The 26767-nt window shown below is 36.0% G+C and overlaps 3 protein-coding genes and 1 long non-coding RNA gene across 6 annotated transcripts in view; 2 read left to right on the top strand and 2 right to left on the bottom strand.

Moving 5' to 3' along the window:
* Nucleotides 1–2490, bottom strand: part of LOC118680249 (uncharacterized) — a 195963-nt gene extending 193473 nt beyond the window's left edge. For both annotated transcript variants that reach the window (XR_011396965.1, XR_011396966.1), the window contains exons 1-2: nucleotides 2420–2490; nucleotides 1924–2046 (exon numbers count right to left, since the gene is read on the bottom strand). This is a non-coding gene — a long non-coding RNA (uncharacterized lncRNA). The remainder of the gene's footprint in view (nucleotides 1–1923; nucleotides 2047–2419) is intronic.
* Nucleotides 2491–11725: 9235 nt separating this feature from the next.
* Aps (diphosphoinositol polyphosphate phosphohydrolase 1 Aps) lies at nucleotides 11726–16139 on the top strand. 2 transcript variants are annotated; one of them, XM_014237489.3, is made up of 5 exons: nucleotides 11726–12474; nucleotides 12649–12841; nucleotides 14152–14250; nucleotides 14322–14477; nucleotides 14547–16139. In XM_014237489.3, the coding sequence occupies exons 3-5, from the start codon at nucleotides 14152–14154 to the stop codon at nucleotides 14781–14783; spliced, it is 492 nt and encodes a 163-aa protein (XP_014092964.1). In that variant the 5' UTR covers nucleotides 11726–12474; nucleotides 12649–12841; the 3' UTR covers nucleotides 14784–16139. The 2 variants fall into 2 exon arrangements, with proteins under 2 accessions (XP_014092964.1, XP_014092965.1); XM_014237490.3 differs by lacking the exons at nucleotides 11726–12474; nucleotides 12649–12841 and adding an exon at nucleotides 13443–13579.
* Nucleotides 16140–17697: 1558 nt separating this feature from the next.
* On the bottom strand, nucleotides 17698–22219 carry aln (divergent protein kinase domain 1C). The gene is made up of 6 exons (XM_014237488.3): nucleotides 21633–22219; nucleotides 21404–21550; nucleotides 21196–21333; nucleotides 19406–19599; nucleotides 18489–18620; nucleotides 17698–18378 (listed from the first exon to the last, which is right to left on the bottom strand). Exons 1-6 carry the CDS (start codon nucleotides 21777–21779, stop codon nucleotides 18093–18095), a joined length of 1044 nt encoding a protein of 347 aa, XP_014092963.2. The 5' UTR covers nucleotides 21780–22219; the 3' UTR covers nucleotides 17698–18092.
* Nucleotides 21949–25501, top strand: LOC138857906 (uncharacterized). Its single transcript, XM_070111971.1, has 3 exons — nucleotides 21949–22011; nucleotides 25109–25273; nucleotides 25345–25501. The coding sequence occupies exons 1-3, from the start codon at nucleotides 21949–21951 to the stop codon at nucleotides 25489–25491; spliced, it is 375 nt and encodes a 124-aa protein (XP_069968072.1). The 3' UTR covers nucleotides 25492–25501.
* The last annotated feature ends 1266 nt before the right edge of the window (nucleotides 25502–26767 follow it).

The raw sequence follows: 26767 nt of genomic DNA, 5'->3' as shown, positions 1-26767 counted from the left end.
GTGACAGCACATAAATACTCATAATTTATTAATTTCTCGATGCGAATGAGTGCAACGCCACAGGAATCGCTAAATGCCGCAAAACCAACGAATATGGCGTGGCCGGTTGCATGCATTGTGTCCGCCGGCACCGACGAAAGCGCCAAGCCAAGACAACAAGTGGCGCTATGACGCGCTCACAAGCCACCGCACCGTGCAACAACTGAAAGGACGGTGTAAAAAAAAATATATATATTGGTAGCAGTGCGGCACACGCACCACTCAATGGTGCCCAAGAGTCAATTCAATGCGCGTTCGTTTCGATTTTTCATTCGTTCGTTCCTTCGCATTTTAACGCTTCCCCACAAAATGTCTCAATAAGACGCGGTTAACTTCTGTATTTCGTGCATTTTTTGCTTGATATTCGTTTATTTTCGTTAGTGTTGCAACAATGAGGCCTACACAGTGCTCGCAAAAATGATAAAAGCTCGTCATGAGACAAAGCCCCGCAATTGGGTGTGTTGAGAGAGGTGGCGGAGTGCAGAGTTGCATTGTCATAACGCTGTTAGGCACCACCTTGCGACCGTCAGCTTCCGCGGCAGCCACTATGGCACTGCGTATCTACTACCAGACTGTCACTTGGCGCTTTTATTGCCACAGCCAAATGCCGCTGGTGTGTAGAGAGCGGGAGAGCGAGACAATGTGGCATGGTTGCGACCACTGCAGTGGCCATTCAGGCGTTCGACCGCAAAGTTATGAAGTTAACTGGAGCAAAGGTACATAAATAATAATCGTAATAATAATTTCATCATTGAGTGTCGGTGATTTATATACGTTGCGCTCGGCGAACGCATGCGGCATATTGAATGCCAGCGAACGGCATGCGCGTGCAACACACGCACCACTTGATCAGCGGCACAGCCAACTGTTGCATTTTGTGGCGACGACAGTTGCATGTGCGCTGTCGCCGCTCTTGTACAACCCCATTTATGGTGCATAAATGGTGCAGCAACATCCCTCGACGACATTTGCTCCACTTGTTCCAGATTTTATTTTATTTTTTGTTGTTATTATTGTATTGTTGCATATTTCCATGCACTGCAGGTAGGAAACGAAATCAACGCTCAACCCACTTCGGCTGGCTTGCATGTGCAACAGCTCCCTACTGGTGTTCAGCGAGTGCCAGTGGTGTATTCTTGTCAGTGTTTGTATATATGTGTGTGTGCGCTTCGAACTTTTGCTTGTCATAATTGTGAGCGATTTATTGTCATCGCCGATGATTTATTTATTCTCTGGTATTCTTTAAGAAATTCACAGATTCTCTGTTGTATTCGAAACGATTTTATTATAGATCTCTATGTGCGTATACCTTTTTATTTATTTTATTGCATTTCATTTACGTATTTATAAATTTATGTAGTGCCCAACAAAGTGGACACATTTGCTCGCTTCCGGGTATTAATAAAATTCGCACGCATGCATACAGTAGTGTGTGTGCTTGTACGTAGGCAGTGGCGTTGGAGGAAGTGTTTAGAGGGTTTAGTTGCGTTCAAAACTCCTTTAAAGGCAGCCTCTAAGTTGGCTGTTGAATAATTATTAGAGGACCAGTTATAAAAGGAAACACTTCATAACGGTCTATCTGGGGCTTCGAACTCGGTCAGAGATTATCATCTTCAAAGCAAATTAGGTAAGATTTTTTGATTTAAAATAATAAACCATAGTTGTAAAGTGACCAAACTGAATTAACTAGCCCCCAGCAGCTCTACTCGCAACGAAAGTATATTTTGAGATTGTGAAGATAAGCAAATATAAACCAATCTTACTAAAAACCATATGTTTTAACTGAAAATATTATTTAATATTGGACCATAAACAGTCGGTAAGAAACTAGACCCTAACAGAATGCGTACAACCAAGTAAACATTATTCCGCCTACGGACTTACCAGAACGCATATAAAGAACGGTTATATTCGTTATTTTATGGTTTGCTTGGTGGTACTTCTCCAACTGACAAATGTTACGGCCTATAAGTTTGGTCAGACTCTATTTTCTTTAGTAATAGATAGCTGGAACGGAAGCAGAGTATTTTATAGTGGTAGCTTAAGATACTTATGTACTAATTTGTGTGGTCATTATTGGAGTATTAAAAAGGAGTCTTTAATGACAACATGTTTTTCTTAAGGGTTAAAATAAATTTTGAGTCAAAAACAGTCAAATTCGGTAATTTTTATTGTATATAAATGTGAAGAGCTTAAACCAACAAAAATTTTACTTTAAAGGTAATTTTTTTTTCGAAAAATTGTCTTCTTTTATAATCTACAAATTTTATCCTCAGGCTAAGCAAACAAACAAATTTTTTTTTCGCTCCACCCTAATATGTACATATGAAAGATGCACACTTCGTTTTCAAGACTAAACTAAGAGAACCATAGAACTTACGAAGTTGGCACGCACGAAATTCGTAAAGGAACTTTGCTATCAGATTATGTGGCGAGTAAGCTCATAAAATCATTCTTCTTCGTCAGAGTCAGAGTTTCGTACTTCGGTTTGATTCAAACTGTGTCAATAAAGTTAGAACTCTCTTTGAAGCTATCAACTTAACTCAAAACTGAAAAGATGTTGCACATCCTATTGAACCTTTAGGCCGAATAAATTTAAATTAGGAATAAGTTAAAGGGGTCTAGAAAACCAAAAAGAATTAGAACCAAAAGCAAAAAATATTGATAATTAAAATGGGTTGACGAAATCGAGAGTGTAGATGCTCAAGCAATCAGTGTATTAACAGGTCATTGAAATGAAATTATTTTCCGAGTTTATAGTAAGATAACCAACTTCTATCTAAATACTCATTCGGCTTTAAAATAGAGTTTTAAACAGTAGTAGCACATCCGTCTGCTTATTACTGGAGGTACTTTCAGTTTTTCTTTCACAGAAACACAACGGAAAGGCATAAGAAAATCTCAGATAGGAACTAGGTACTAAATATCTATAAGGTCACAATGCCATGATAAATACGTACACGGTCACATTTTTTAGTTATCTTCTATAATTATTAAACTGGCTGAGAACAAAAAAGAAGTCATACTAGGAAGTATTAGGAATGTTAGGCAAAGAAGGTACATTGATATCCAAGTGGATGAATTCTTGCGATTATATCGGCCATCAGGGCCCCATACAGAAAGCAAGCGGATCGAACAAAGAAATAATAAGGTGTTATTGTACGAGTACAGCGACGGATGCAAACCTTATAGAAAGGAGGGTAGACTCACAGACTTATATTGAACGGCCATAGATGTACTCCGAGTCAACATGGAATCTGAGTTTCTGCTCATACCGAATCAATTCAATGAGTTGCAACTGTTGTAGGTGAAAGAATAAATAACGGTCATTGTCTAGCAACTCGGGATGCAACTGATTTACGAGATGTGTGGCCTCCTGTATGCGACCACTTTGAACTGCTTCTCGTATGAGTATACGGTCATCTAATGAACTTAATTCAAATATTTAGTAGAAAAGACAATTGGCAAACCTCATCCAGTATATGGATCTTAAAATATTTTGTTACTTCTTTTAAATAATTCTTAAATTAGGTATTCCGAAGGAGAATCAATATTTCAGAACAGGTTAAGACGCTTAAGTTCAGCACTTTAGATTTCAATATATTATCGAACTATAAAAATTTCCTTAACGTAGATGTTGCTGAGAATTGCTGGTGAATTGATCGACTTGGATCTTAAGGACGGTAGTAAGTGTTAGACTTTCAAAATCATTTCAAATTCAACTGTACCTTTTCGAGCATAAAATTGGGTGTCTTTCAACACACCTAGGCCTTTAGGAAGCCCATTGTGATCAAGGACATATTTAACATAAAAGTTGTACAGGAATCGCTGTTAATTAGAAAATTGTAGCTCTTCAGTTAACTTAGTCGACGTACTACGAACTTTAAAGCTTTAGAATGCAATATTATGCCTCGGCCAATCTTGCAACATATTCACCATTATTTGTTGCAACAATTCAATCTTTAAAATTTGTAGCTATTTCCTGGTGAAGCATTTTAGAGCGCTTATCGGGCAACATAAAAGCTGCTTAATGACCGCTTAGCCTCTTATACAAATCTCAATCTAAGACGGCAACTTGCAGAACGCATAAATACAGACAGACTACGCCACCAATGAATTATTTGCCATACAAATGCACTTAAATGTAGATTTCGAGACAAGCGAAGGAGAAAAATGTGAATTTCATGATTTACGATTTTGACATATACGTGCAACATGCAGCAATCAGAAGCGCGGCAACAGGATAAATGGCAATAAATGTACAAACGATATTTGTTGTTGTTGTAGTTGTTTGTAATTTTGAAATTTATTTTCGTTTTTCATGCCATTGGCGATGAGCTAAGGAAATATGACGCACACTAAAACTGCTATCTGTGCTTGCAACAAATTTCATTCATGCAAGCATACATTCATTCATACAACTGTATTGTTGTTGCAGCTAATACGGTTTGGTATTGTTCCAAATTTTAATTCAGCAACTCATTGTCTACGCCAGCTGCCTTGAAGACGGCCACGCAAGACGCAGAGCGAAGACGAAGGCGTAAGGAAAAAGGTAAAAGAAAGCAAATCGCCGATTGCCAATACGGGACTATTGGGGAGCAAATGTGACAACAAGTAAAACAGCAACGGAACGGGCGGCAACAACTGTGACAATCCCAGTTAGTGTGTCAAGACGCTTGTGTAGGAAAGCCAGAGCTTGCGACAGGAGTCAGCAGCCAACAGCCAAGAGTCAACTGTATGTGGCAGCGTTTGTGGCAACAATTTAATGCAACTACTTAATGCAGTTGTCCTTGGTGTTTGCCTGCGTCCGTCTGCTCATCCTACACGCCGCATATTCCATTAAGATTTTTGGCCTTTTCCGCTTTTTCTTTCTTCATTGGGTTTTGTTTTTTGCTTTTTTTTTGCTCTTGCTTTTTCTCCGTTTGCTTCGTGCGGCGCACAGCTTATTTGTTGCTGTTGCATGTTTAGTTTTTACGAGTGTGTTGTTTGTTTTTATTGTTGTTGTAGCTGTTGGTTTCTCGAATTTATGCAATGGCTTTGGCGTTTCCAGACAGCTTCTTCGCCAATGTCGCGCCGCATCTTCGGTTAGCTTGCGCTTCCTTTCCCCGCCCCCCCCCCCCGCCAAGTTTGTCCCTTCACCCGCTGGGCATTTGGTTTTTACTTTGCAGCAAAGAAATTGGAATCAGCTTTTAATATAATTCAGTGCACTTTTTTGTAGGCGCATCTTGCCACTTCTTGTAAGGCAGTTGCCGTTGCTTACAACTGCGGCATGCGGTATCATATACACACACGCACACATACAAGTGTAGAATAAATGATGACATTGCTTTCGCATTGGCGCTCAAATGAATTATGAAATAATTTCTTTTGTGCGAAAGGCGACATTTTTGCCACAACCAAAGTGTTAAGCAATTTAACGCTTTTCTCCACGTCACTGTACTTATGCTGACTGCGTGTGTGTGTATGTATCTGAGCGCTTGGTTTGCTGGCCGCCCGCAGGGGTGAAAATTACAGTTAAATTGAATTGTATTTAAATTGTGAATAATTTCGTAGTTTTTGTGTGGCTTCGAAGAAAAAGATTTAGTAATTAGTGTATGGATCAGTGAAAGCTTAAAATTCGATTCAGTGAATACAAAAGTGAGCAGAGATTTCGAAGATATTGTGGTTTTCATTCAAAAACTATTTTAGAGGTAAAAGTGATTTTTTAATGAATTTCTCGCTTGCTCACATACTGTTTTAATAACGACGATAACGCCACCAGCTTTTTGCTTTATATTTTACCTACTTAAAGTTAAGTGAAAGCTTAGTGAAAGCTTAATGAAAGCTTACCCACATAAGGCCATGTATTTAGGGCCTGGCGACTAGTTAGTATAGCGAAAGCCGAAAGAGATTCATAGCTAAGGATTTCAAGCCCATTAGCCTATCCTCGTTTCTGTTGCAAACTTTGGAGACGCTCATGGACCTGCACATTAGGAATAGAATACCCAACGGTAAATTGTTGAGGGCTCAGCATGCCTAGAGCAAAGGCAAGCCAGTCGATACTGCGTTGCTCGCTGTAGTCTTATTTGCGACCGAACTGTCATAGCGGATTGGGGTAGTGCAGAGTTATCTCGAAAGGTTAATAGGCGCACTCCGGTACCTTTCTCACCGCTTTGGATAATGATGGTAAATAATCTATAAAAAGAGCTCGATAAACGGCGCTGACGGGTGATAGTCTACGCTGAATAATTTATTCGAAGATTCTAGCTTTGCCTTGAGCAGAAAAAGAATTAAACATTTCTAAGCACCTTCTTACTAAGTTAAAAAACAATATATTTGCTGCGAAATCAAATTGTGGCAAGAATTTGCATCTAACCTCCTTGTCGAGTGTTGCTATCAACAGGCAAGTGTTGGAATGTCAAAAATCGTGTCAACAACGCCAACATAAAGCAACAACATAGCTGTCACACCAGCAAAAACACCAACAACACTACATATCAAAGCAGGCAACCAGCTGGCGTGAGTGCAACACATTTGAGGCAAACGAAATGAACTTTGCACGCGTTGCAAATATTTCCCATGCTTGCAACAGCGCACAACAAATGAACTTACATAAATATATCGAACGTACCTTGATTGCCAGCATAGAAACAAATGCGTGCCACAAGCTAATATCAGCCGGCAGCGGCAACAATTTATCTAGCAAATGCTGCAACAACAAAACAACAACAGCAACAAAGCAAAAGTCAGCTATCGTAACTGTTCAATTGTCCACCCACATGTGCAGTGTGTTGCAACAACAACAACAATAACAACGTTACTAAATATTGCAACAGACGAGACTGGCTGGCCATAACAATCGACACATTGCCACGCATTGTCAAAGGAGCACTTGCCACATACTCTCAAGCAACGAATGTGTGCACCATACTGCCACATTTGCCTAGCTGGCTGGCTGGTTGGCTGGCTGCCATCCAAATCTAATCTGTGGCAAACATGACCGAGACACTTTTAGCGATATCAAGTGTGCAATATTCAAATTTTTCTCAAGTACCTTAAAATGACCAGCTATCGACTGGAGCGCAACGTGCCACATGCACTTGCAACTATAAGACGCCAATTGTTGTTATTGTTGCTATTATTGCAAACATGGTCGCTTTCAATTGTCTATGCCACAAGGTATTTGAGCACGCACACCGCATCCATCCGCCGCTCCGTCCGCCCTGCCAACCATTGTCTACATGCTAGCACCATTGAGGCGGGTGGGAGGCTGTCCGTACTTATCGTGTTAGCGACTCATGCCATGCTGCCCAGCGCAACACGGCTAACACTTGCAACATATTCGCGCTCAATGGCGTAATTTATGTTCATTACCTTTGAGGTCGTTCGTTACTCGCTGGCGCGCTGTTGCTGCAACCTGGCGGCGTCACACACACGGCATTCACAGCTGCACGCGCCGTTGTTGCTGTTGTCGTTGTCGTTGCTGTTTTCTTTATTGATATCAGTAAATTTAGATTTGAAGTGAATGCGCGCGCAAGGTGTCAAATGCTGAGTGTGGCGCGTCGGCAATTTGTATGTATGTAGACATACTTGCATACAAATTAGGGGTATGACTGTTATAAGGAGGTAATAAGAAAAAACGTTATGTGTGATAATAAATAAAACATGGTTCCGTGGGATTGTGTCTGTAGTCGAATCCGCAGTCGTCTGCCATTCACCGAATTCCTCGAAACTGGCCCTATGTGACCGCTTTATCTTTGCTGGAAAGTTGAAAGATCGCTATAAACGGGTTTTCATGATTGAGTAATAAAATTAAATTATACCAAAGAGAATAATAGGAATTCTCTATAAAACGAAATGAACTTCGCCACCTGTTTGGTATTTGCCCTTCCAGATACTTATAAAAATATTTGCTTAATCTCAGTCGATCCTAATTTTGTCTCTAAATTAGGAAAAATTTAAATCAAGAAATTATCTGCTTTGCTTTTGCAAGTATTAGTTTCTACATAACCTCGGAATTGTAATTCTTCCACCAGCTAATGAACACAGCCTTCGCAATTAATCTGCCATCTGAACGAATTTGACTGACAAAAAACAACATTTTCACGTATTTTAATACAAATCTTTATTATCGCCTTAAAAATAGGCTCCTGAGCCAATAAATGTATACGGACCCAATTTTCCATACACTTGTTACAAGCCTCGACTGGGATGGCCTTCAGTGCCTTCAGAAATTTTTTTTTTTTTTTGTAGATCAGACGACTGTAGAATATAGCTGCAATCCAAACCGACCGATCAAGATCACGTTCTTGTATGTAGTTATTCTTGAAGGGTATTATACTATCTTCGGGGCAATCGAAGTTAAAATTTTCTAATTCTAAATTGCATATAATGTGTGTATATGCATATTATTCCTTTTGAAAATATTATTTATGCACAAGAAAAATGTTTAATTTAAGTTAACGAGTCATACCCCCAATGTGGTCACATCTGGACCACCGCTGTCCAGTTCAGGCGTCCGGAATGCGATCGCTAAAGTTGTTGTCCATTTTACGGCAAACTAACTATGTGTATGTGTGTGTACATATACAATATATTGCGTCTGTCCATTATATACACAGTATATTATTTGAATTACTTAATTATGTAAGCGAAATCAAAGCACCAGCGGTCCTCCAGGTGAGTATGTTCAAGAACACATGCATGTGCGAGTCATGATATATATGTATATATGTATATGTTGCGCAAATGATATTTGCCAATAAAACTTTATGGTGCACTTTATTGCTGCAACATTTACAACAACAAATACATTTCTAATAGCAACAACAATTATGTGGCATTTATTTAGCAGTTTGGCGTAGTTATGTTACTCTTGTTGTTGCTGCTTTTATTATCACTATTGTTGTTGCTATAATTGTCACCATGTTGCGAGCGCAAGTTATTTGTTATTTATACGGTTGACCGGAAATATTGACACTACTATTGGCCACTTATGACTTTATTGTTTTTGTTTTTGTTCTTTTTTTTTTTCTTAATTTACGGTCTGGGAATGTGGTTTTCCTTTCGGCCGGACTTCAAATGCTTGCAAAATATCGAAAATATGTGGGCAGTGGGAATGTTGGTTGCTTAATTGGGCCAATTGCTGTGGCGATCAGAAGAATGCAAATAAAGATTTTGTGTTCGTTATCGTTATGCAGTCTTTTTATGGATAAGGATTGACCAAAAAGAATATAATCTTGTTTTTTTAGTGGTCCGATATCGGGGGCTCCAACAAATGAGCAGCTCCGTGGGGTGAAAAATATCTTCCAATTTTCACATCAATATCTCAAAAACTAAGGGACTAGTTCGCATATATACAGACAGACAGACAGACATGGCTAAATCGACTCAGCTCTTACCGCTGGTCATTTATATATAAGTATATATACTTTATAGGGTTTCCGACATTTCCTTCATCATGTTTCATGGGAAACATGATTTTCAGGTTACAAAAATCTAATAAGGAAAGCAGTCTCAAAATTAAACATTGCTTCATCCAGTGTGACCTGTGATTAATAAAAACCCGTATAGAAAGTCTCGGCATTCGATAAGCTCCCATTTACAAAATATCATAATTTTCGCTATTCTAGCAAACTTTATGCCCAATATGTTGATCAGTGGGTGAATTATTTTCACAAAATTGCGTGAAAACATGTTCTCGAGAATTCTGGAGTAATGTCAAACATGGCTAGCATTTAGAATACCGTCCGCCGAATGCGGTTTTGAAATAGATATTGGCGGAAAGAGAAGGTTTAAAATAGTCGATCATAACGTTTTTTTACTTGTTACCACTATACTCAAAATAAAATTTTATAAAATTAAAAGGTTCTTGCACAGCATAGTTCTAGGTACTTACTTTCAAAGTCGGGCAATCATTTTTGTAAAGTTGCGTCAGTGCGTTAGATAAGAATCAATCCATTCGCTTACCGCTCATAATCTTCATTTCAAGCCCTTGCACAATCCAAATTTATTGCACAAATAATCAAAAAGCAAGTACTGATCAGCTATTGCTTCTTCCATTTGCTATTAATATTTAATTTATCGGCAATATGGGATTTGAAATGAACTTTTATATATTTTTTATCTTAAAAATTGTCACGAAGTAAACGTTTAGCGTCGATTGCAAACACAGAAACAGTTTTCTACAAGATTTTATTAAAAAATTCGCCACTAACTTGTTTCACAAAATGCTTATACATTTCCTTCCGCTATTTCTGTCGCGTTGCTAATATAATATTTACATTTCGTTTGACAATTGTTATTTAAAATTTTATATTGCGTAAATGCCAATTGTTAAAATTAAATTTTATCACCTTACAAATTTATTAAGTGAAATCCGGTTTTATGTCGCTTAACGTTACAGACCTCAAATATTTGTTTTTTTATCTATTTGATCTATTGAAAATTTGCTGCAAAATTCTACTTAAATTTTCAATTATCGCGTTGCCAACTACCCGAGAATGCAATCGCCATCATCGGGCCTTATTTTTTTCGAAATGAGTCAGGATATGCCTCATCGGGCTAAAATGCTGCACCGAGTCATCGAAAATTGGCATAAGCGGGTGGAGATATGCAAACGGAACCGTGGTGGCCATTCGGCCGACATCTTCTTGTTGATAAACCATGTATTTCTTGAATAGACAGTAAACTTTTTTATTTTATGAATAGACAGTAAAATTTTTGAAGAAAAAAATAAAAGTTTATGAGTTACACGCCAACGGCGCTAAAAATCGGTCTCCACTGCTATAGTGATTCCGGCCTTTTCCGCGGATGAAACCTAAAACAAATGTCTACTAGAAGATTTTTTTCATACAATTACCTAGGACAAAAAAAATGTTAAAAATAGCGGCGTTTCAAAAACAGTTAAATTATATCCGAAACTCGGCTCTTCATTGGATCATTTGTCATTGAGTAATCACTCAAGAAAAACTCGTTTAAAGATAGAATTATGGAGCGGATTGAACTGAGCGGTTACCATGTTGTAGGCTATAACTTAAAAGCTATTTCAGATATCGATTTAAAATTTTAGTATGTTATTTTAAATGGTGTAACCTTTCGAAACATTAAAAAAATATTTCCGTAGTCATGTGTGTTCTGAAAATATTTCAATAATAAACCTATGAAGCATATACATATCTTCCCTTCCATTTCAATTATACAACGTTGTGTTGCTAGACCTAAAACAACACTTTGTCAAAAGTAATTGCATCCAGAATGTCAAATTCTGTCATTTTGCCTTGCATTGTTTTGATTTTATGATTCAAAAATAAATTTTTAAAAAGTTTCAACCAATGAAAATGCATTTTTGAAAGATAACGGAATGCCAATTGTTTGCAAATCACACAGAATCATTAAATTGTAAACAGAAAATTTATAAAAAAAACAAAAATCAGTTTTGTTTTGACTTTATAGATAGTCATTCGTAAAAGGAAGCATTCTCCGTATCAACACAACCTTTTATAATTGATCATGTACAGAAAAATATAATTTCGGTTTCATTTGCTGTATGATATAGAAATTAATCTCTTTAACTCAGCTAATGTGGCAACATTTCATGCGCTCAATTCCTCAATTTCTGAGTTCAGTGGATTTCTCAGAAATGACAACAAACGGAACCGGTAAAAGTCATTTTGGCATTTAGCAGTGCTGACAAACTACTGCACATTTGTGGTTGTCATATTTCGTGCAATTTCTTTATGTACTCTTCATTTGCTGTAAAATAATTAAAAGTGTGAAGAAGTTCAGATTAAAGTGTTGTATTGGTTTTCTGCATCGTCAAAGAGCAGAAAATTGCCAAAAAATTATAGTTCATAAATATATATTTATATACATATATAGGTATAAAGAGTGCAGCCGCCGCTAAAAACGCAGCAGCCGCAATTGTGTGCCCAAGCGAAAGATGGGGAAGCAGGTGTCTAAGTAAAAGTAGATAAGCAACGTCTGGAAGCAGTTTCCTTTGCTTTACAACGCAGACAAAGAAAAAGCAACCGCAATAATATAAAATTTTACCCTCGTGTGGGAAAAAGAACTCACAAACAAGTCGAAGAATCAACAATAGCAGCAGAGCTGTGACGACGACAACGACGACGTCGCCGTTGACTTACGAAAAAAGTCGTGAAAAAAGTACAACATCTGCAATAGCAGCAGTTTTGCAAAGACAAACGCCAGCAGCAGGCCTATACGCAAAACAGCCAAAAAAAACTACACAAAAATGTTCATATTGCAAAGCTAAACAACAATTTGCCACTTTTCCCCACAATTTTTTTTTTGTTTTGGTTTTTTGCATAATTTAAAACTTTCTTACGTCGACTTTTAATTTCTTCCTGTGCCTCTTCAAAGCCGGCGCACACACACATCGCTTGCCGTCAACTGAGTGCGCCGCATACCTTACGACCAACCTGCCGGTCGACCTACGTAAGTACTATCAATCACACAAAATGCGAGTATGACGAGTGCAACGCCCACCCAGTCGTGGCGACTATGGCTCAGCATGTTTTAACTGTATATACTTTATTTTATCAATATACATTTGTTTTCGCCAATTTGCTGACATTCTCATTAATAAACGCATTTAACTTTTTCTTGCAGTTATATAGAGTATTTGGTGAATATTACTTCATATTCATATATTTAATCGTAATCTAAAGCAATTTGGGCTCTACTGATTTCACAAGTTCTTGAAAGTTTGCTAACCACGCGTTCTCCCAAAAAAGCTAAATTTTCTACGAGATTATATATATACACATATATTACTGTAATTGAATTGCAAAATTATTTAAAGGTAAGTCATTATGACACAGTATTATGGAACAACTGTACTCGTTACGTAGTTATATTTATATGTGCGTAGAATTGAAGCGAGAATTTAATTTTCATTTATAATCAATTCAAGTTAGCGCTATTTAACAAGCTTATATACCTACATATTTATACCCTGCACAGGGTATATTAAGTTTGTCACTGAGTCGATTTAGCCATGTCCGTCCGTCTGGCTGTGTATATACGCGTAATAGTCCCTCAGTTTTCGAGAAATCGATCTGTTATAAATTGATTGTTCAAAATCGAGTTCTTGTACGCAAACTTTTTTTTGTGAGGGGTATTCTAGCTTCGGTACAGCCGAAGTTAACGTTTTTTTTTCTTGTTTCGAATATGTAAACACAACATCTAGGCCTATCTTGGCACATAGCAGACCATAGTCACGTGCAATTTATTGCATATTCAATACAAAATTAATTATTTAAACAAACAAAGGCACAGGTCAGCGCTTATCTCGAGTGATGCAAACAGTGTTTATTATTATTATTTTTGTTTTATGTTTATTTATAAATTAAAGTATTCAAGGGGCATGACTTACAAGCACAGTATGAAAGCCGGTTGTTCAGCTGTTTACAAATTGCCAATTCAGCAGTTTTAGTTGCACATTCGTGTGAAGGAGCACAATACCCGTCCAAAAGCCAACCGGTGCACATAATAACTCGAGGTACACGCTACAACAACAACAACAACAACATAACTCGAGGTAGTCGCATACAGTGCTAAATAAAAATCTGTTATTTTGGTAACAAAGAAAGAGTTGCAATAAAATCTTGTGCGTAGAACTTTATTTATAAGCAAATTTAAATAGTTTGTGATGTAATAATTACCGGTGAATAAAAGGAAAAATATGCATTTTGTAAAAAGTACCGTGAATTAACTTTAACGCGACGAATATTTTTAAATATTTCAAATACACAAATTTTGTTTGCTAAACTTTTGGGTGTCTCCACATTTGTGTTTGCATTGCTTATACATAAATACGTACATGTGTGTAAAATATGTGTGAAATATTCATAGCACTACGCTGTTCTGCAATAACAAAAAACGTGCTGTTCAAACGCAATCTCATAAAAGCACACAATTATTGGAGATAAGCGGACTTCGCGATTTTAATTACGTACTTGTAGATTTTGGTAATGCCGCAGCTACCAATAACCAATGCAATTCGCATTTTCTTATGCTTATCGCTAAATGAAAAATTCAAATACACACACATACTATGCTAAGCAATATTAATTGGTTTCTTTTTAATTTTTATTCTTTTTTTAATTCTAGATGGTCAAGGAAAAGCCAAATTCTACACGAATTTATGACAAGGATGGCTTTCGTCGTCGTGCCGCTTGCATTTGTGTGCGCTCCGATGCCGAGGCAGAGGTAATAAATAAATTAAACATTTTCTTTCAATATATATTTCTTATTAATTGGCAATTTCTATATATGTTTAGGTGCTGTTGGTGACTTCGTCACGCCGCCCGGAATTGTGGATTGTGCCCGGCGGCGGTGTTGAACCCGAAGAGGAGCCTTCGGTAACGGCTGTGCGTGAAGTGCTCGAAGAAGCCGGCGTTGTGGGCAAGCTTGGGCGCTGTTTGGGTGTTTTCGAAGTGAGTACACATAATTATATATGGAATTTAGCACAAATTGTCAAGTCAATATGCTTTTTCTGTGCTTAGAATCGCGAGCATATGCATCGTACCGAAGTGTTTGTTATGACTGTCACCAATGAATTGGAGGAGTGGGAAGATTCGCGTAGCATTGGCCGTAAACGCCAATGGTTTTCTATCGATGACGCGTTGACACAGCTGGCGCTGCATAAACCGACACAACGGCACTATTTAATGCAGCTAAGGCATTCAAAAAGTAATACGACCGCTTCGAATACACCACCAGCATCGCCTACAGCAACATAAGGATAATGTAGTAGTTTTGTCACAACCCACAATGCGCATAGCTGCAGCGTAACTACACACGTGTGCGGCGACACGTGCACTGTAGACTTAAAGTGACACCCACAAAACATATATTAGCATGTAAAAACACATATACGCGCATACTTGGTGCGTCGGTATTGGCGCGCATCACCAACAACAACAGTTGCTGTTAGGCACACTGCAGCGCTTGTTAATAGCTCTAATGTTACACTTAAATTTGCTATTATTTTGGCTAATTTGCACACAACTCACTTTCATCAAAATTTACTTTTGTATTTTTTTTTTGTTTTGTTATTTTCTAAGTAAAATGCATGCAATATGCAAACACACGTACACACAATTAAGTATACAAAATCATTACCATTTGCTTATGCCGTAAAGTGAAACATGTTATAATATTCAAATAGTATTTAGTTGAAAAAGTTTTATTTTGAATTATGCAAAACACCATAGACTCGTATAAAATTATGCTCCACATCAAACAACAATATTCATCACTAACGTTAAGATACTTTTTAATACTGTAATAAAGTCTATAATATTTAAGTTGAACAAAGTCAAATGTAAAGCAACTGCTTGCAAGTCGTCTGAAAAAAACAACAACAAAAAGTTAAGAAAAAACACATTTTTTTTTGTATAATATTCAGTTTTATTTAGAATAACAAAAAAAAAGTCAGAAAAAAATTTAAAAAATGCAAAAGCGCCACACAACGTTATAAAAGTAAGCCGTTTTGTTGACTTTAACTGAAACGCAATTCTAGTTTGTTTGAAATACCAAATTTCACGCAGTCAACGTACATAACTAAATACAAATAAAATAGCTATTTTCATAAAAAACAATTATAATATAAAATAAAAATAACGAAATTAAGGGAAAGGCTACACAATGATAACAATGACGCAATTGACGCAAATAATAAATAGATCAAGTAAATAAAGAAGAAAGTTTAATTGAAAACTTTAAACAAATTGCACATTTTTGTAAATTTCTACCTAGATTTTCTACTATTTTATAATTTTAAATGAAACGATAAGAAACAAATGCTTATAACTACTTACTATTGTAATGTATGTATGTAATATTGAAGTTGCGCTCAGCTGCTTTTTGCGGAAGCAATTAAATTGTGTAATCAAAATTCTAAAGTAAACAACAAAAACAAAAACAAATTAAATAAGCAACCAAAACCAATCATGAGTATCTAGCATGTATAAAAAGTAAGCAAAATTAAACGAAAAACAAACCAAGCAAAGTGAAAACGATTTTGTGTGCATTGTTAAGCGTTAATTTTGATTTGCGAAAATAAATTTTCAGTTTTGTTACGCACTCGAACCAAACGCTGTACTGTAGTTGCCTTTCGTATTGAATGGATTGCCTGTTATGTCGCCGCCAACAGCGCTTTGATACGCACTTTTTTTTTTTTAAAGACTTTCTTTTGTAATCCATTGGTATGTGTCTAAAATTGTGCTAGCAATTAGACTATGTTCACATGAGAACTCATGTGTCGCCCAAACAGATTTGTTTTTTTTTTTATAGGCGAGGGGATGACGATAAAACGACGAAGGGGCCGTACCGCTCGTGGTTGTTGTTGTAGTGGCGGCAAAATACTGTTCAGTGGACAGTTCTTGGCTGGATAAAAATCTGATTTCGTTCCGATTATGTAGACCCGACTGTCGTAGGCACGGTGCCGCTCGTGGTCGGGTGGCACGCTTTGTTCGTAACAGTTCGCTGCTGCGCAATTCGGCATTCCTTTTTATTATGAAACTCCTTTCATAGTTGCAATAGCGCTCGATTTCAAATGAATCTTCACCTAATATGCGCAAATTCGAATTTTATTATCTATTTTTTGTATGTAGTATGCAAATATGTATATTATATAAAAGAAATATTTTAGAAAATGTTGAATGAGAATAAAAATTGGTTAAACAAAAATATTTTTGTGCAGCGCGTACTTGTAGCGTACAAGAATTTGAGTATGTGATATGAAAGAAAATGCAGAAAATTGTTCGACTCAAATTGTCGCAGTCGTGTCGTTCGTGTGAACACAATGAGCCATCCCAAATTTGTCGATAATGGGCGACATGAAGAGTCCTCGTCTGAACACAGTCTTAGTGACTTTAAGTCGAAGCCTCTCTGCTGCTGCTAAAGCCCGCTACAACGCACGTACCACAAAGAAATATTTTTATTTTTGTTTTGTGCTGCATCTATGTACTATATGCTTTGTTGCACGTGCTACTTGCAACGTAGTTGGCGTAAGTAACGCTACAAAAAGTAATTCAAACACACACGTTAGACTCAAATAGACGCAGTCATACTGACATTGTTAAGGAAAACAAGTAGTTTCTAATTTAAATCTAATATTAATATGGTATATTAAGTAATAATAAAAGAAAGAAAGAAATAATAAAAAAAACACTAAATGAATAATATTAATAGAAATAAATATTAAATAATATTTCTTAAGAATAATAAAGTAAATAATAATAAAAAAAATAATAATTAAATAATAAAAAAAATTAATAATAATAATATTATTATTAAGTAATAATAAAAAATAAATAGATAATACAATTTTTTTTTTTAAATAAATAATTATACAAAAAAGAAGTAAATAAATGAAAAACGCATTAAAGAATTGCAAACACGTTTTAACATTGTAAAAGCGCATATACATACATACATAAAATAATTGATAAGTGAGTGAAAAAAATAATAACTGTTGCGATTAAAATATTAAAAACGAGAAAAGAAGTTATATTATGAATGTAAAATCAGTAAAAATAAAAAAAAAACGAAAGACATATTAGAACGAACACTTTCTTTTTGTTGCTTGTACCAAGATTATTTATTTTCCATGTAAAGTTTTTTTCATTTTTGTAAATAAAGTGATAATGGCATATATGATTTGTACGTTTGTATGTATACACGTGCATGTATTTACAGTTATATTTGGCAATGAGTACTTTCTATTTTATAAAACTGCAATACTTATCAAGAAGTGCAACGCTGTCCTAAATGTATGTATGTCTGTCAGTACGTATTAGTATATCATATATGTATATATGTCATACGTATGATCCATCAATTATTGGAGAAAAGAACCACACAAATTGTTGCAGAGCAATGGGCCGCTCTGAGAATTCCGGGTTATGAAGGAATTGTCCCCGATCTGTACATGAGTAGCTGAGTATGTAAATATGTGTGTCAGCAAGTCATGTATGTTTGTATGTACATACATATGTATATCGTTCGAGTGTGTCCACATACATATGTATGTATTATATATGTCTCTACCAATAATTGACTGTGTACTTTCGCTTGCATTTATCCTCATAGAGTTGCCGCATCTCGTGCTGTACGAGAAAGTAATAAAATTGATCTGGAAAGAGTTTCACATATTCACACAACCGATGTACATTATTCTGCTTTGGCGCGTCGATGCACATTTCTTTCTTGCAGCTACCACGACAGTCGTGCCAATGACAATCGGCGTCGTACCAACAAGGTTTACCGTTCGTCAGCTTCTTATGCAGTTGACTCTCCAGTTGCATGTAGCGCGCGTGCAGAGCTTTGACTCTAACGGTTAAAAATAAATTTATATATATATATATTTATTTAACTCTAACGGTTATATATATATACTAAGATATTACTTCGCGTGTCTCTATTTGAGTGAGTTTAGTTACCTATTGTCTACCGTTAAGCCAAAATGATCCATGCTAATTTTGCAGATTTTCACCGGATCCGGTTTGATCATATCCAACCGCAATACATATTCGTATAGGGTTTTGAAGTTCAGATATTTATGTGGGCCACCACTGCAAAGAAATAAATTCGATGATAAGAGATTTTTGTACGCAATACTGAGTTAAGAGTTACTATATCAAAACTTTTTGAGTATTGAGGTCCTTAATATGTCCGCATATACGCGAACTAGTACCTCAGTTTTTGAGATATTAATCTTAATCTTTTATCCCCAAGAAGCTGCTCATTTGTCGGAGTCACCGACCATCGGTCTTTAAAAGTATACAGCAAGCCTTATGTACCTAACCCTTTTCAAGTTGTCCCGCCACACGTAGGATACCTTGACGACTTTGACTTGAATATCTAATTTTTCTTATTTCAACTAATGTAATACAGAAATACAATATAATTCAAAAATATCAAGTTTTCGTTTTTTCTCCACTCCAGTAAGATTCCTCTACAATTTTTTTATGACTACACAAATGGCTCTTGGTCATATTTGAACTTTGGACAACAGGAAAAAGTTGCGTGAGCCTAAATTTTTTAGCTGGGGGGATTTTTTTCGACGGGGTCTGATCATAGGGAGGGGGGTGTTAGATGAGTGGGATTCTTTGGGCATGCATAGAGTTGTTTAGGATCTGAATATATAATTTTGGATAGGTAGGAGTTTAAGGTGTTACAATTTCCAGACGGAAGTTTCGCAATGGTCACTCCAGTTTCACGAGGCAACTCGAGTTCTTCGTCTGGCTGCAATGGGTGGTGGATGCTTGCTCAAATTAAGTGTTCCCAAGGTAAGTATTTAAATAAATAAAACTATATAGATACTGCTGTTAGTATTTAGTTAAACGCAGTTACTCACGTTCTTGCCTCAAATGGAATACGTAAATGTTCCGCTACATACATGCTACCGCAATTGCCCAGTATGGTTGGGAATATAGCTTCATCTTCAAATAGCTTAGCCATCACATAGTCATTGTCATTGAAAAGGTACCAGAAATCTTTTATTTGAGTCGGTTGACTTTCATCGATTTCATGGTTAATTAAGTGTTTTAGCTGTTGGTAAAGATATTGAAGAAAATACTCTCGTTAACAAAAATACTTGAGTAATATTTTGTATATAAGTAGATATGGACATTTGGGCTTCAAAAAGAGTTTTTAAGGGATGAGAGATCAGTAACGATGAGCATTGTCTAGGCATGTACTATATATGTTAACTTCTGGATCTTCACTATCCACAAAAATATTTTATGGAATAAACTGGTACAGAGTTTTTGTTTTTAATTATTATTAAAAGATGAATTACAGAATTGCCTGAAATTAACAACCCTTGACATTCGTAACAAAATCGAAGATATAGAAAATCTTGAACTCGCGCAAAACACGGTGGAACCTCTAAACAATTTCTTACAAAACAGATAATCTTATAAAACTTCATTGACTACTTGGAATAAAAAAAAAATAGTAGCCGAATGTCTTGCAAGAGACTCTGGACCTCCGTTCAAAGGAATCTGCTCAGTAGTTTCTTTTAAGATATATATTAGATATTTCGAATACAGCTACAAAGGTTTCCTTAGAGGACTGCAGTTTTCAAAATTTCGGACTAGGCAACACTAATATGGTAAATAATGAGAGTCGCTTAAAGCGGTTTAGTGTAAATGTGAAAAAGTAACATTAGGTGATCCGACCAATGTGACCTATTTTATATATGGAACACGGAATCAATACAGACTCTTAAACAGTATGAATTAAAGAAGAAAATGTTGTGTATATCGAAACAGTCCAATCAATATAATATCAAGAGAAAATGAGTAGTTTTCGCAAGTCGTGGTTCAACTACATTTTTCCGTTTTCATTATGACAAATTCAATGACGGAGAAATCGTCAGAGCACCTATAACCTATAAATGATCAGCGTGACAAGCTGAGTTGATTTAGCTATGACCGTCTATATTTATAGAAGCGAACTAGTTCGTCAATTTTTGAGGAAACAGAAATTTCACACATGTCGTTTTCCATCTGCTTATTTGTCGGATATTGTATAGCTGCCATACAAACTGACCGATGAAAATTACCCTTTTTTATTTGACAAATTATTTTCACGAAATTTTATATGGATTATAGGTCCAAGGCAACACTACAATCTGCGAACAAATTGAGAAAAAGAAACATACCTGCGGAAGGTATTATAGCTTCGGTGCAGCCGAAGTGAATGATTTTTCTTGTATAAACACAATTTTTGCTTTTTTTCGTGGCTGTCAAGGCTCATTAATTTTGACGTAATATAAACTGCACAGAAACCTAATGGATTAGCTAAACTCAAGGCATCCAGTCTTGCTGAGGTTTCAGGTAAACATTTTTCGAATGCTTTAGCTGAAATGCATTTGATCAGGCTATCGGCAAGTTTAAGTACTCTAAGCCATCGTAGTACTGTCAGAAAATGGCAAGCTCTATCGTTGGCTGGGAGCTTTAGAAGGAATACTAAACTGAATACACACACAGTATACTTGTAGCATATTCAGAGTACTGTTCGCTGTAAGTTCTCTTTCATTAAATAAGCGGTTGGGAAGCTTGTCAAAAAGTAGTCAGTATATAATAATCGTAAATTTGTCTTATTCCTTTGCAGATAATTGAAAATATTCTTCAAACTCACCGCATTATTTTCCAGCGTCACATTATAATTAACCAATAGATGCATTTTGATCATGTGATACAAGTCCGCAGATTTTGGATAAACATCGTCGCCGTTCTTATCGCGCCATGTCAGTCCGTCACGCTTTTCCATTGCCAACTAAAGGTGAAAAGTGAAAGTTGTTAGTTTCGTATTTGCTTTTTGCACTGTATCTCTCTTTTTGCTTTACTTGGAAATCGTAAACATTTCCATTTCTTTCGGCGGTAAATGCGAATGGCAGCCCGTTAATGCAGTTGTAATTGCTAAAGGCCGACGCTTTGTTGCAGATTTCTTTGCACAATGCGCCGCTGGTTTGGTTTTGACTGTAAGACTGGCACTGCAAGAAAGCTTCATTATAATGTTTTCTACGATATAAAATTAAATTAATTTACTGAAAATTTTTGTTCGATTTTACTTACTACGTTGGGTATTACATCATGTTCCAAATAAGTCGTGCAAAATAGACCGAACACACCGATCGTAATGGGCACGAGAAGAAGCAAAAATAAAAGGCAACGATAACAATTGCGTAGTGCACGTGTTATTCGCATGAATGGGTAGATCATTTTGGGTAACGCCTCTTAATTGCACAGTATTATATACTTTTATGTATTTATCTTTACATATGTAAGTAGTACTTTTGCGAAAAACTGATTTTCTTATCACCGTCGCTTTAAATTTGTTTTTCTGATGTTCTTGTATCTTGGAAGCGCCGAAAAATTCCACTAACGGCAAATGACTGCTGTATCCAGTTTCGTTGCGACCAGCGACTATGCTTCACTGATTGGGGTGGATTTGGTATATTTTGACAGATGGGGGACATGCGCAGTCGTGCCAACACAAAATACATCTTTCTTTTTTTGGAAGTATGATAAGTCTTTCAATAGTTCTTTAACTTACAAACAGATCAAAAGCGGTTCTACTCTACATAAAAGCTGTCGAATCACAAGAATTATCTTTCTCCTTTTTTTTTAATCTTTCGGCAATATTTTTGTAAAAGAACTTTCCATAAAACATAAAATATTATTAAACGTCTTCCCACTTAAAGAGTTTAACAAAAGTACCAATCGTTTTTGTTTGATCTGCTTAATGCGTTTCTAAGAATTTCGTTTAAAACTTGATCCTGCGTTACTCCGCTTTCTCTAACCCATCTGTAGAACATGTTTTCTGAAAGTCTACAAAGTTGGCCTCCGTTGCGGCTATAACTTCTTCATTTGACCAAAATTTCTGCGAGTGACTCTTTTAAGACTGAACCTGGGTACCCGGAGCTGGGACGCTCTGGAATCCTCGCACACTTTGATTTCATCTCAAAATACTTGGATTACCAGGTCGCCGAGCCTAGACTTGGTTGTCGTATCTCTGCTCGCATACCTGCGAGGGAGGCATGGGAGGGAAGGACTCACTAGAGGAGAGGGGCGGTGAGCTTTTTACGGATTTATCGAAATTTGTGAGGAGGCTTGATGGCGGAGTATACTTTCAGGAACTATCAATGAGCTACAGTTTTAGGCTTCGTGACCATTGTTGTCTTTCAAGCGGTTGTAATAGATCTACTGCTCCGGAGCGCATCATCCTTCAAAGTGGTGACTATCCACTCCGATTGTAAAGAATCGTTATTAGCTTACTGTACGCTCAAGATTAGTGCAGGGATGTCTAGACACCTTATGGCAAGCATCGAGTTACTACATAATTTGACTGGTTTGAATATTACAAAGTTGATGAGTTTGCAGGTACTTCAGTCTCCATAGGTGCTGAATGAGAACGGGTAAGAGCTCGGTTGGCTTTTTTCTTTCATCGCTACAGAATTTGGCTTCGATTAAAGATAGCAGATTGGGTATGGGTAAACTTATATCTAAAATATGTTAAATTTTGTTTATGCAGACAAACTTTTATCTGCGCGGTTTGAACCCCATATCAAAACAGGGTTAGATCGCTGAAAACACGGCCCTTGAGCGCATAAAATTTGGGTTAATTCCGGTAACAGAGTGTTGTCTGCCTTGAAAATTTTAGGTGACATTAGTTGGTTTAATTTGCGGATCAAAAGGAAACTTTTCAACAGCAATTTAGTATCTCGTGATTTCCTTAGTACCATATATACGATCATTTTAATCCTTCATCAAAGATTCTCGTCTACCGAATTTCTGAGGTGATCTTAGGTGTATATAAACCTGACTGCCGCAGTAGAGTAAGGTTAAACTGATTAACGGAAATTCACAATAAGACTATACTACGAGATCAAAAGCATTTGAGGAAGCAGCATAAAAAATAGTTAGAACTTTTATAGCAAATTCATTGCCCAACCAATTGCAACTGGTCTGGTTAGTCATTAAAAAAGATAAATAATTATTTTCGATTGAAAATATCCGGCAAATTTAAGATTTCAGACACGCAACTATGTTAAACGATTGAAATAGATTTAATCGTGATCATGAGTATATACTATACAAGCGGATCGAATGTATCGATGACCTGAATAGTCAATTTACGTGTTATATGCCACCATGATTGGTTGATTAAACCGGAAGGCGCATGAGCGCCAGACCGTAGGCGACGGTACTTAGGACATCATTAGGCCTCAGTGGATTTGGTGAAAACCCTAATTTGTTTGCACCTCAGCTGCACAATGTCTCTTAAGTTGGAGCATCGATCATCCACTAGAATGTTTATGGACTTGCTGGTTAGCGCAGAAACTCACTTGGTACCTTCTGTTAACATATGCCTACAATTTCGGCCTAAAAGGCTGAATTATAGTCATTTAGTTTGAAGCTACCTTCTGAGTATGGATTACTACAAAGGAAGTCAAGTTTGGCTCCAATGACCTAAAATCATTTGCCGGCTGGCCGTAAGCCTTGCTTCATAATTCAGTTGTATGTGTATTGGCCGGATGTCGAGCATAACCTCTATAGCATTTTTTGACATATATTTCATACCCAGCAAACAGGTCCGCTGCACCAGTTCCAGGGGTTTAATACGGCACTTTTTCAATTTCGCACCGTACGTTTGGATGGAGCGAATGACACTTCTACGATAGTGAGGATATTCGACTAAAAAGCTTCTGCAATTTACCTGAAAAAAATTAAAATACTGAAGCAAAAAACAAAATCTATCATACGTCTTCCATGGGCCTTGGAATTGATCCAATATTCAGCTATCATTATCGTAAGCTGAATAAGCTGTAAGTCCTGAAAAACTTGGTATGGAATCGCTTATTATACATCATATACATATGTATATATTTTGGCTCATATGATTTCTTTTTATGCTTCTGATTTGACATATTTTTACGGATGAGCTGAGTTTAGGAATACTATCATTCTTGTAAACAGATCTTTCTCAGCCATAAAAAAAAACTCCTCAGGTAAAGGCAAAGAACATACCCTACTTCTGTTAGATCATATACGGATGTCACCTTGTTACCACGCCAAATTTTAAATGAACAGAGACTATAACTGTTTTGTCTGGTAAATTTTAAGAGTTCGTTTGACAGAAAAATACAATGGTATGTGGCTTTTTGCAACAAAGGGGGGTACTTCCTTTGCTTACTATTAATTCAAAATTCACTTTTAGATTAATCTGAATTCAGTGCTGGGTTTGACTATTTTTAATTGTAAACACGCTTTATAAATTGTAGTTGTTTAATAAAAATTTTTATGCTCTTATTGTGGTGAGCATCACACTGTTTGAAAATAAAATTTCCATCATTATGTTTCGAAACACGCAACTCCGCTAAATCATTGGTCGGCATAATGATTCTGTCGCCTAATATATTCCTAATATGTATATTTTTTAATGTGGTAAGTGTGTGTGTGTATTAAACGATCTACTTCGTAAATTCCATAATATTTCTATACATATTTAACAGACATGGATATTATTCGTTTACTAATCATTTTGGTAGTTGAGTATTACATACATAAAGAAAGCCAATGGCTTTAAACCGTTTGTGCTGAATACGGCCATACATTTTTGTGATTATATGCTCAAGAAAAGTAATCCCATTGCCAATTTGGTGTATTCACTTTTTAAACCCTTCTCTAATATAAATCATAGCTGTCCATATGTGGTGAGTATATATTTAATATAAATATGTTTATTTTATTTCTATATATAATATTAGCATAGTGACACTTATAGGGTGAACAAATCGTGAAGAACTTTTATTCGAAGAATGAGCTAGTTATACAGACATTTCTTGTGGGAGATTATCTTCTGCTGTTGTCATGGATACTAAATAAAAAGAAGACCGTTACTACCAATGTGTACTTCACTTGGAATGGTTGATATTTCCAATTATAGTGTTTGGACCTTGGACTGTACATTTATATACAATACTACAAATGCAAAGCTAAACCCAAATATTAAATAAAACCGATTTATTTTTGGAGCTTATATTATATACATATGTATGTGTATTTATGTCTGTACATTAAAGAACTTTTTCTAGTGGCACATATTATTGAGTTTTATAGCAATTTTATTTTATTTATGCATATACGTATTCATGTATGGGCCACTGTAGTCGATTGTAAAAGTTCCGTCCGTATCAAAATTAAAATATGTAAAGTTTGGAGAAGCTTGAAGCTGTGTTGTCAACACCAAGAAGAGAAGAAGCTTGTCTAAGCATATAGTAAAAAACCAAAATTAATAAAGAAACTAAAATTTTCTGGCTCTTTGATATTCAACGCTTATTCAGCTATGAGCATCTTAAGCTGAATGAGTGCTGGATATCACAAGTTCTAAAAAGGCTAGTACTAGTCGAGCCAAACATATATCTAGCCTTTTGTATAAATGGGTTATTGGTAAAAATAAAACTTCCATATATTTCAGTTATTAGAAGTGACGAACATCGTTCGCTAGTCATTATGAAATCGTGTGCTTATGACTGCGTAATATTCGCAAATTAGACTGAATGACTATTTTAAATTTTGAACACGCTTTAAAAACTGCACTTATTGCTTCACAAACTTTTGTTGCTTGGAAAGTGGAAAAATATTTTCGGTTTAGAGTTTAAACGGACCAGTCCGAGTCAAATTTGATCTGATGGTAATTATATTAAGACAGCGCCATTTCCCCTCATTACCTAACTTAAACAAATAAAAGACTTTAATGAAATTGTTCTTAACGTATTTTTTTTATTTATTTCATTTTCCTTCATTTCTATATTTTTATTTCAATTTCTTGCTAAATTGAGCAATTTTTATATAATTTATTTTCATATGTTGTAATATTATTTATTTATTTGTATGCCTTCATAATCAATAATGTTTGTTTTACGTGTTGTTGTGTTTCAAATTTCATTACTAATTTATATTTAATATTGGTTATGCCTAAAAATAAAGAAATTAAATTCATATAATTAGCTAATCACTTACGATTTTAATTAAAGTCATTGTATTAACTGGCTGCTTGTTTTCTTTTGTTACTGTTTTATTATTTTATTACATTATTTATTAATTATTAATGTACTTTTTAGTAGTTATTTTTGTTTGTGTATTTGCGTATGACTACTTAGTTTTTGTTGCTGGTTTCAAATTTGTTATTGCATTTTTAGCTGGTG

Source organism: Bactrocera oleae, chromosome 6, assembly GCF_042242935.1.
Source record: "Bactrocera oleae isolate idBacOlea1 chromosome 6, idBacOlea1, whole genome shotgun sequence".
In the NCBI taxonomy this organism is placed as follows: Eukaryota; Metazoa; Arthropoda; class Insecta; order Diptera; family Tephritidae; genus Bactrocera; species Bactrocera oleae.
Note: the sequence above shows the minus strand (reverse complement) of the source record. Positions and strands in the feature narration are given on the sequence as shown.

Bases quoted from the DNA above. Each gene is read 5' to 3' on its own strand.
- Aps (XM_014237489.3), top strand. From the start codon at position 14,152: ATGGTCAAGGAAAAGCCAAATTCTACACGAATTTATGACAAGGATGGC. The intron at 14,251-14,321 runs GTAATAAATAAA...ATATATGTTTAG, and splicing joins GCTCCGATGCCGAGGCAGAG to GTGCTGTTGGTGACTTCGTC. The intron at 14,478-14,546 runs GTGAGTACACAT...TTCTGTGCTTAG, and splicing joins GCTGTTTGGGTGTTTTCGAA to AATCGCGAGCATATGCATCG.
- aln (XM_014237488.3), bottom strand. From the start codon at position 21,779: ATGATCTACCCATTCATGCGAATAACACGTGCACTACGCAATTGTTAT. The intron at 21,334-21,403 runs GTAAAGCAAAAA...TTTCACCTTTAG, and splicing joins GAAATGTTTACGATTTCCAA to TTGGCAATGGAAAAGCGTGA. The intron at 18,379-18,488 runs GTAACTAAACTC...TTTAACCGTTAG, and splicing joins GGCTTAACGGTAGACAATAG to AGTCAAAGCTCTGCACGCGC.
- LOC138857906 (XM_070111971.1), top strand. From the start codon at position 21,949: ATGACTGCTGTATCCAGTTTCGTTGCGACCAGCGACTATGCTTCACTG. The intron at 22,012-25,108 runs GTATATTTTGAC...TCATTTTGGTAG, and splicing joins CACTGATTGGGGTGGATTTG to TTGAGTATTACATACATAAA. The intron at 25,274-25,344 runs GTGAGTATATAT...TGACACTTATAG, and splicing joins ATCATAGCTGTCCATATGTG to GGTGAACAAATCGTGAAGAA.